At 61.2% G+C, this 9,772-nt stretch overlaps 1 protein-coding gene across 5 annotated transcripts in view; it reads left to right on the forward strand.

The window, feature by feature from the left end:
• The window catches only part of TEAD4 (TEA domain transcription factor 4), a 60,435-nt gene extending 51,166 nt beyond the window's left edge, over positions 1–9,269 (forward strand). For 3 of the 5 annotated variants that reach the window (XM_043440355.1, XM_043440352.1, XM_043440354.1), the window contains 5 exons: positions 1,190–1,329; positions 2,565–2,738; positions 6,600–6,740; positions 7,538–7,690; positions 8,984–9,269. In XM_043440355.1, the coding sequence (XP_043296290.1) occupies positions 1,190–1,329; positions 2,565–2,738; positions 6,600–6,740; positions 7,538–7,690; positions 8,984–9,097 (722 nt within the window). In that variant the 3' untranslated portion in view covers positions 9,098–9,269. The remainder of the gene's footprint in view (positions 1–1,189; positions 1,330–2,564; positions 2,739–6,599; positions 6,741–7,537; positions 7,691–8,983) is intronic. The other 2 variants (XM_043440356.1, XM_043440353.1) reach the window with 1 other exon arrangement.
• The last annotated feature ends 503 nt before the right edge of the window (positions 9,270–9,772 follow it).

A 9,772-nucleotide genomic window follows, 5' to 3' on the forward strand; every position in this document is an offset into this window, starting at 1 on the left:
AATGAGGGATTCAGCTCAGGTGTCCAGTGTGTGAGCTGGTGTGTCCAGCGTGGTCCTCCGCCCACTCCTCTGCCACCCCCTCTCTGTCTCCTCCCTGGGCTCCTGACCCACCTGCCTTGGCTGCCTTCTCGTCCTCTCTGTCACCAAGTCCTGCAGTCTTGCTCCCTCCATGTCCCTCCTGTGTCCCCTCCTCTTCACTGCCCTCTTCTTGTCCCTCCTCGAGAAGAGCCCACGTGGCCCGTGTCCCTGGCCAGCCACGTCCCTGGCCAGCCTCGCCCCTGCCCAGTCCTTCCTCCACAAGGAACAAGATGTGCAGAAATGCTCAGCCAATCACTCCTTAGCCTTGCCTAGAATCCTCTGTCACCCTCCTGAGCTCAGGCTGATAACTGAACTCCTCACCCAGCAGCCTGGCCCCAACTCTCCAGCCTTGTTTCCGGCCCCCACACAAACCTGCTGGACGGAGCCTCCCAGCCCACTGAGAGTCCAACAGCCCCGTGCCCTCTGCCTGGAGCCCATTCCCCTGTCTCCGCTGCTGCCTCCTGCTCCTGCTGCATCACTTCTTTTTATTTTTTTATTAAGTTTATTTCTAATTGGAGGATAATTGCTTTACGATGTGTTAGTTTCTGCTTTACAACAGCGTGAATCAACCATAAGTATACATATATCCCCTGCCACCTGAGCCTCCCTCCCACCCCCGCTGCATAACCTCTTTAAGCATCACCTGCGGAAAGCCTTTCTGACCACCTCCAAGGTGGACCAGGAGCCCCCCTGCAGCGCTCAGTCTGTTTTCATCATGTTCATTGCTTCACTTAATCGCAAACCTGCATTCACTTCTGGGCCAGATGCTGTCCCAGGGGCTGGGCAGAGACTCGTGTCATTGTAGTCATTTGTCCAGTTATCTCCCTGGCTGGACCTGAAGCCCCTCTGGAGCAAGAACCAAGCAGTGCTTGCCCTGGAAGCCCTGGGTCCAGCAGGCATTCCCCGCGACCCCTGCCCCCAACCACTCCCATCCCCTTGCCCCCCTACCCCCAACCTGTCCCTGCCCAGCATCGTTTGCCCCCACCCCCACGCCTGCTGGGAGGCACACAGCAGGTCCCCCAGCCAGGTTCCGATGGGTCTGGGGGTCTGGGGGAGGCTGGTGTGGGGAGGCCGTGTGGGCCGGCTCCCATGTGCCGTCCACCGTGTGCAGGGTTTGAATCTCCGGCAGGACCTGCCCCGTCGCCCTCTGCGCCCCCCGCGCCCCCATGGCAGGGCCGCAGCGTGGCCAGCTCCAAACTCTGGATGTTGGAGTTCTCTGCCTTCTTGGAGCGGCAGCAGGACCCCGATACGGTAGGTTCTGGCTTTTGCCAGATGGATTTTCTCCTGCCCCATCCTCCTTCCTGGAGGGTGCTGCTCCCCAGCCTCCTCCAGCTCTTATTTTACCTGCTCTGGCTTTCTCTCCTTGCCCTCTGCCCCGCTCCACCTTGGGACTAAATTTAGGCTCCCTGTTCCTTTTCATCCTTTCCTGGTTCACCCATCCTCCCCTTGCCTTCTTTCTCACTGGACCTTGTGTCTCTCCCTCCCCTAAGCCCTACCCTGGTCTCTGCGCCCCATCCTAGCCCCCAGTCCCTTCATGTCCTCCTTCCTCCCGCATAGTCACCTCTCCCTCTGAAGACACTGGTCCCAGCCCCACCCCAGGCTGCACTGCGCTGTCCCCTGTGGCTCCAAGGAGCCGCCTGTCTGCCCCACATCCTCGGGGTCACCAGCAGGAGCATCAGCCCACCTCCACCTTGTCCCCTTCTGTGTCTCCATCCTGGGTGACCAGCGTCACCTGCGGAGTTCAGAGTAGCACCTGGCCAGGTGGACAGGAGACCAGAGCCGGGGAAACTTCATTGATCATTTCAGTTTAACACTTTTTTTTCTTAAATGCTAAGATTTCCCAAGGTCTTTATTTTTTTCTTTATTTATTTTAAGTTGGAGGATAATTGCTTTACCCTGTTGTGTTGGTTTCTGCCATACAACCATGTGGATCAGCCCATACGTATACATATATCCTCTCCCCTCCTGAGCCTCCCTCCTACACCCTCCCACTCCCAGTTTGACATTTAGAAGCTTATTTTTCAGGTGAGGAACTTGTTAGTCAGACAAACCCTTCCTTGGAAGCCCAGCACGTATTGTGAAAGAAGTGGATTTTCTTGGGTTGCAGCAAGGGATTCCCATGCCCCTACCATCAGTCCAAGCGGAGGAAGCACCCCTTTTCTGGTTCAATGGTCTTCCATCACACGTGAGATTGAGGGGGTCCAAAGACAGAAATGACCCGCCTAAGGATGTTCAGTGACCGAGTCACGACTCAGAATAGTGCAAATAGCGACCAACACGTGCCGAGCTCCTCTGGGGAGCCGCCCGCCCCAGGCGTGGGATGCCTGTTTGCTCTGTGCTCAACCCTTCTTCCTGCTCCGTGTTCCCAGAGGGGAAACTGAGGCCCTGCCGTGGCATCCTTGCTCTGGGCCCCTGGCTGGGCGCAGCGCCCCAGGGCTGATCCGTCCGCCCCGCGGTCCCTCAGACCAGCACTCCTGTGCCCACAGTACAACAAGCACCTATTTGTGCACATTGGCCAGTCGAGCCCCAGCTACAGCGACCCCTACCTCGAAGCCGTGGACATCCACCAGATCTACGACAAGTTCCCCGAGAAGAAGGGCGGCCTCAAGGAGCTCTTTGAACGCGGACCCTCCAACGCCTTTTTCCTCGTGAAGTTCTGGGTAAGTCCCTCGTGGCCTTGTCCTTCCTGCCCCAGCTCGTCGATGACCATCACTTGGCCCTTGGCTCATTTGCCCCGAGGGTGAAGCCTGACCAGGGAGGCCTGGCTGGCAGGAGGCACTGATGGGAACCCTGCCCTGGTCGGGGGAGATAGCAGCGTGGGGGCCCTTCTCACCAGACCTGCCTTCTTCCAGTTGGAGATAATATTCTGTGTTCTTCTAGCCACCCTCCAGATGAGAACCACCCTAGATCCCCATTTCATAGATGGGGAAACTGAGGCATGGAGTCAGCAAGGGCCTGGCTCTGAGACGCCCAGCCCCAGCGAGCCTGACTCCTGCAATCCTTCTTGTGATGGGCATGCTGGGGAAGGTCAGGGCTGTCGGGAGAAGGTCACCCTCATCGTGTTACTTTTATTAGCATGTTTCTTCTTCACTGGGCTTCCCAGGTAACACTAGTGGTAATGAACCCGCCTGCCAACGCAGGAGATGTAAGAGATGAGGGTTCAGTCCCTGGGTCAGGAAGATCCCCTGGAGGAGGAAATGGCAACCCACTCCTGTATCCTTGCCTAGAGAATCCCATGGACGGAGGAGCCTGGCCGGCTACAGTCCATGGGGTCACAAAGAGTCGGACACAACTGAGTGACTGAGCATGCATCCTTGCCGCCGTACTGAAGGGAGGTACAGTTGACAGCCTTGGTCCCTAGAGGGGAAACGGGCACAGAGAGCTGAAATGACCTGCCAGGGCCACCCAGTTCATAGTGGCAGCCCAGAGCTCAGACCCAGCTCTGGGAGTGTGCTTGTAACTACCGCCCTACATTTCCTGCTTTGCCGGGTGCCTGCTGCCTCCCGCAGGGCCCTGGTGCTCCCCCTGTCCTGGTGGAGAAGGCTCTGGATTGCCTAAACAGGGACCCCAGCCCCTAAGTGGGGGCAGGAAGAGAACAAATTTTGATGCGCATTCAGAGTCATTTTCTAGAGCCCAGACTTCGCTTCCAGGAGATGGTCGGGATGATCTCCTTCCTGCCTGGAGATCAGAGCTGGCAGGAGGTGGGGAGGAGCCAGAGTATCCTTCCCCAGTCTGGCCCATGGCCCTGGTCCTCTCCTTTCTTCTGACCCTGGAGGGGCTGGGGGCAGGGATGATGAAAGAAGAGGGGGTGGGGGCGGAGGTGCCAGGAAGTGTGAACGGGCAAGTTCCACTCTGGCCTCAGTGCCCCGTCTGCGGGCTGCATACACAGCCTGTGCTCTATGGACCCAACAGGATCTTGCGTTCTCAGCACCCTGGGGCGGTCACCACACAGGACTGGGGGCGGACTACCAGCGAGCCCTCCAGTGTGTAAGGAGAGCCAGGTGGGCAGCGGACAGCCTGGCTGGAGAGTTGCCTTCCCGGGAGTCTTGGCTGCTCTGGGCCCTGTTTCTCCACCTGCAGAGTCAGCTCTTGGTTCTTGAGGGCGTGTGAGAGGCTGTGTGTCTGAGGACCCCACCATGTGCGGTCAGCTGACGGTGAAGGGGGCCGTGTGCCTGCCTCCTGTCCCCAGCCTGAGCCCTGAAGGCCAGAGGCTTGGGCAGGGTGAGGGTGGGTGAAATCGGAGCTGGGGACGGGGCAGCGGGCCGGGGAGGCGGGGGGCGGGGGGGGCTTGTCGGTGGCTGGGACACCTCAGCCGCCATCTGGTCCTTCTCCTCTGTGTGGGGAAGGCAGAGGCGCCAGGGAAGGTCAGACCTGTGATGTGGGGAAGGCAGTTCTCCTGCTTGCTAACCATGGGACTCGGGGTCCTCCTGGGCAGCCCCAGACCACAGCCATCCGGAACCCTCTACTGCGCCCTGGCCTGGAGCTGGCGGGGGATGGGCCACACATTTAGGCAGGGACACGGCTGGCCAAGGACTTGGTGAGCCCCCTCCCCACCCCCAGCCTCCTTTTTCCTGCCTGGTGGTTTTCTCATCCGGCCCCAGGCCCTGGGCACGCAGGCAGTGGGGTGGGTCAGAGAGCACTTGGAGTGGGAGGAGGGGGGACTCTGATGTCCCCAGCTTGGCCTCCCGGCCCCTCCTGCCGAGTTGCTGCCCTCACTGGTGGAGGGTAGGGAATGAGTGGTCGGCTCGCGTCCGCCAGGGCTCGTCGGTTGCAGCTGGCAGGGGCATCGGCACAGGAGGGGTTCAGGGGGTCAGGCTGGGCCCTGTGCATGTGAGATATGGGGGCTGAGAGGCCAGCACCCCGCCCTCCTCCCCCAGGACCTGTGAGATCAGCAGAGTCCTCCTCTGTCCGTCGGCGGAGGGAGAGGGGCCTCCTGGACACCAATGGCTGTTAACTCTGGATTGAAAAGGCCGGGCCGAGCTGGCTGGGAGGACAGGGCCCCAGCTCCTCCTCCGTGGCAGGGCCCTGTCTCCCAGGCACATACCAGCGCGTGACAATGAATCTGAGCCCCCAGCCCCCTCGCCCGGCTGTCTCGGCTCATCTGTCAGCCACCCGATCCCCCACACCTGTTCCGGGCACAGCCTGTGAGCTGCCCACCGCGCCGCGGCTATGAATAGGGTGAGGGAGGGGAGCGAGGGGGCGCTGGGGTGGGGGGTGGGGTGCCTCTGAGGGTAACAGGGGGGCAGCTCTGCTCTCAGGCTGGGAGGGTGGAGACGCCAAGCTTGTGTGGGCGCGGGGCTCAGAGTGGGGGTACACGGTGGACAGGAAACCCTGCAGTGGGGCTGTCGAGGGGGTGGGATCGTAGTTAGGACGTCACAGAGGATGCTGTGTGGCTGTCGCCGGCTGGGGTCCCCGGGGGTAGATTCTGGGGCAGACTCTGGACCTTCACTTGTGGGACTTCCCTTTTTGCATGCCGGATCTTAGTTCCTAGACCAGGGGTCGAACCCCGGCCCTCTGCAGTGGAAGCACAGAGTCCTAACCCCTGGACCGCCAGGGAAGTCCTTATGGAATTGTATCTCTGCTCCATCTCCTTCTCTCTCTCTCAACTGTTAGCTCACCTGTTCTCGCTGCTCCCCCCAATCCCCCAAGTCACACACGCACACACTCCTTGAGGGCAGAGACTATGACGCAGCCTCTTCCCTTCCATCTTGGCTGTTCTGGGCCAGGCAGGATGCATGGGTGACTGAAAGGCCAGGCGAGTGGGAGGTGATGCCAGAAGACCCGGGAGCGTCTTTGGGCTGGGGTGGGGCTGCAGTTCTGAGGACTGGCAGGTGCAGGAAGCGTAGGTGCCCTCCTTGTGACTACAGGACCGCTCCTCGCCCAGAGCCACCGTGCGGGGGCAGGCTCAGACAGCCATGTGCCACATTCTGTTAGGCACACACCCTGCGCCTGGCCGGGCCCTGGGAGAGCTTGGTTCCTGCCTCCGGGGTCTTCACTGTCCGGAAGGGGCAAGGCCAGGCCCTGCCAACCCGGTGGTGGTCGCGTTTTAAAGGGGTTCTGCATGAGGGTGCCAAGACCTCTCAGAGCAGTTTAGAGGAGGGGCCGAGCAGAAGGGGGCTGGTGTTGGGGAGACTGGTCTGGAGGCAGACTGAGATGCATAAGTCTAGGGTAGCTGGGCTCATGGGGCCACAGAGATGGCGAGGGGCCGGCCCCCCAGAGCCATTGCTGAAAGGCACCAGCAGGGTCTCGTTGCGCTGCAGGCCAATGTGAGGTCTCGTCTGCTGGGCGGTGGGTACCTGGTGGGCAGCAGGGACCAGGCTCTTGCCATTGTTTCTGTCGCACAGCCTGACTTTACCCCAGGCCTGCGTGTGAACAGACAGGGACGCTTTCTGAGGTCCTACATCCATGTTCTCTCTGAGTGTCCCCCACCTCGATGGTGTCCTGGCCCTGGGACCTGGGCCGTGACCCCCAACAGGGCCCCTCTGAGTCACCACCCCACCCTTGCCCTTGTCTCCCTCCAGGCAGACCTCAACACCAACATGGAGGACGAGGGCAGCTCCTTCTACGGGGTGTCCAGCCAGTACGAGAGCCCTGAGAACATGATCATCACCTGCTCCACCAAGGTGTGCTCCTTCGGCAAGCAGGTGGTGGAGAAAGTGGAGGTAGGCCACGCTGCCCAGCTGGGCTCCGGCCCCTCACGCACACACACACACACACCCTCCGCCCCCAGCTGGGCTTCTCACCTCTTTCCCCAGATTTGCCTGAATTAAGGCAGTCTCACCCTCACCTCGTCCTTATCACTGACAACCTACCTCACGCCCAACACGAGCCGGGGGGGTGAGAGGCCAGCCACCCCCCCATCCTGGTGGTTCTCACCTGCTGTACATCAGGTCTTGGGGGGCCAACACCCTGGCCCTGAGTCCCCCACAGCGCTTAACCCCAGACCTCTCCCACCTGCGGTGCTGTCTGGGCAAGTCGCAGTCTCTTAAAAGCTCTTCAAGTTATTTCCAGTGAAGTTTTAGTTTGAGATAATTGTGATCCATGTGCAACTGTAATCCCTTTGCTAGCCCCCTCTTGCCTAGTAGAGTGGATGAAGCATTAGCCCCCTGAAGCTGACTCTGATACAGCCCACATGCTCAGCTGTGTGCCTGAGTGTGCACAGATGTGTAGATGCACATACATGACGGATCCGTGGCCACAAGGTCCCTGTGACCCTGCCCCTGTGTGCGGCCAGAACTGAGCTGTCACTCTGTCCCCGCCTCCACATCTTTAAGCTCCTCCCTCAGATGCCCGGTGGGTGTCCGGGTCCCCAGGGGAGGTGGGGGTCTGTCTCCAGGGACCCCGGGGCTCAGCCCCACCTTCCCACTTAAGCCCTAGTGGGTCGTGGGCCTTCCTCAGGGAGCTGTCGGGCTGGAGGTGGGCAGCAGCCTTCTAAGTCCCGCTGTCCCCGGCCCCACAGACCGAGTACGCGCGCTACGAGAACGGCCACTACTGCTACCGCATCCACCGCTCCCCGCTCTGTGAGTACATGATCAACTTCATCCACAAGCTGAAGCACCTGCCTGAGAAGTACATGATGAACAGTGTGCTGGAGAACTTCACCATCCTGCAGGTGTGTGTGTGCGGGTGTGTGTGCAGGTGTGGGGGAAGGGGGGAAGGCAGGTGTGGGGAGACAGGTGTGTGATGTGTGTAGGTGTGGGGGGACAGGTGTGTGGTGTGTGCAGGTGTGGGGGGACAGGTGTGTGGTGTGTGCAGGTGTGGGGGGACAGGCAGGTGTGTGTGTGTGGGGAAGGTGTGTGGTGTGTGCAGGTGTGTGTGCAGATGTGGGGGGACAGGTGTGTGATATGGGTAGGTGTGGGGGGACAGGTGTGTGTGTGTGCAGGTGTGGGGGGACAGGTGTGTGATGTGTGTAGGTGTGGGGGACAGGTGTGTGGTGTGTGCAGGTGTGAGGCAGGTGTGGGGGGACAGGCAGGTGTGTGTGTGTGGGGAAGGTGTGTGGTGTGTGCAGGTGTGTGTGCAGATGTGGGGGGACAGGTGTGTGATATGGGTAAGTGGGGGGAAGGTGTGTGGTGTGTGCAGGTGTGAAGGCTGGTGTGGGGGGAAGGTGTGTGGTGTGTGCAGATGTGGGGGGACAGGTGTGTGATATGGGTAGGTGGGGGGAAGGTGTGTGGTGTGTGCAGGTGTGTGTGCAGATGTCGGGGGACAGGTGTGTGATGTGGGTAGGTGTGGGGGGAAGGTGTGTGGTGTGTGCAGGTGTGAAGGCAGGTGTAGGGGGAAGGTGTGTGGTGTGTGCAGATGTGGGGGGAAGGTGTGTGGTGTGTGCAGGTGTAGGGGAAGGTGTGTGGTGTGTGCAGGTGTGGGGGAAAGGTGTGTGGTGTGTGCAGGTGTGTGTGCAGATGTGGGGGGACAGGTGTGTGATGTGGGTAGGTGTGTGGGAAGGTGTGTGGTGTGTGCAGGTGTGAAGGCAGGTGTGGGGGGAAGGTGTGTGGTGTGTGCAGATGTGGGGGGACAGGTGTGTGATGTGGGTAGGTGTGTGGGAAGGTGTGTGGTGTGTGCAGGTGTGAAGGCAAGTGTGGGGGGAAGGTGTGTGGTGTGTGCAGATGTGGGGGGACAGGTGTGTGATGTGGGTAGGTGTGTGGGAAGGTGTGTGGTGTGTGCAGGTGTGAAGGCAAGTGTGGGGGGAAGGTGTGTGGTGTGTGCAGGTGTGTGTGCAGGTGTGGGGGGACAGGCAGGTGTGTGTGTGTGGGGAAGGTGTGTGTGCAGATGTGGGGCGACAGGTGTGTGATATGGGTAGGTGTGAGGAGACAGGTGTGTGGTGTGTGCAGGTGTAGGGGCAGGGGTGGGCGGTGGGCGGGGCAGACGGCACGCTGTGTCCTGAGGCCCATCCCCTCCCCGCCCCCCGCAGGTGGTCACCAACAGAGACACCCAGGAGACCCTGCTGTGCGTGGCGTACGTCTTCGAGGTGTCGGCCAGCGAGCACGGGGCTCAGCACCACATCTACCGGCTGGTGAAGGAGTAGAGACCAGGGACCGGGAGGGGGTGACGTCACGTGTGCAGGGACGAGGGGAGGGGCCCCACAGGGGCAGCCCCCCGCAGCACCGAGAGTTGAGGTGGTGACTCTTCTGCCCAGGAGCAAACTCTGCCTGAACCCGCAATTGCCCAAGCCCAATAAACCCCAGCTCTTGCGTCTTCAGAGGCCCCGTCTGGCTGCGCGAGCCCCGGGAGGGCCGAGGGAGAAGGGGCCGGACGCCGCCGCGGGCGCGGCTGTGAAGCCAGGGCTCCGTGGACTCGGCCAGGACGGTCGCCAGCTGCCGACGCTCAAGATGGCATGTCCCCGAGCTGCCCTGGAGCCCTGCCCCCGGCTCGGGCCACACTGGGAGGCCTGGGGACAGGCGCGGGTCCCAGCCTGTGCGTCCTGTGCGGGCACCTCGGCCACGGGGCGCGATGCGTCTGCCCCCTTCCCCCACCGCCTCTGCGGCTGCTCCCGTGAACAGCCGATGGGGAGGCCGGCCCAGCTCGGGGGAGGGTTTCAGGTGTGGAGGTTAGACAGGGGCAAGCAGAGCTCTTTAGCTCCAGTGGACGTGAAGTCTCTGGCCATGCCAGCTGCTCGGGGGGTGAGTTCCAAGGGGCCTCAGGTCAGGGGAGCCCAAGACAGCGAGGGTGGGAGTGCTGGGGCCCCTTCTGAGTGTGGGTG

Source organism: Cervus canadensis, chromosome 21 (assembly GCF_019320065.1).
Source record: "Cervus canadensis isolate Bull #8, Minnesota chromosome 21, ASM1932006v1, whole genome shotgun sequence".
NCBI lineage: Eukaryota > Metazoa > Chordata > Mammalia > Artiodactyla > Cervidae > Cervus > Cervus canadensis.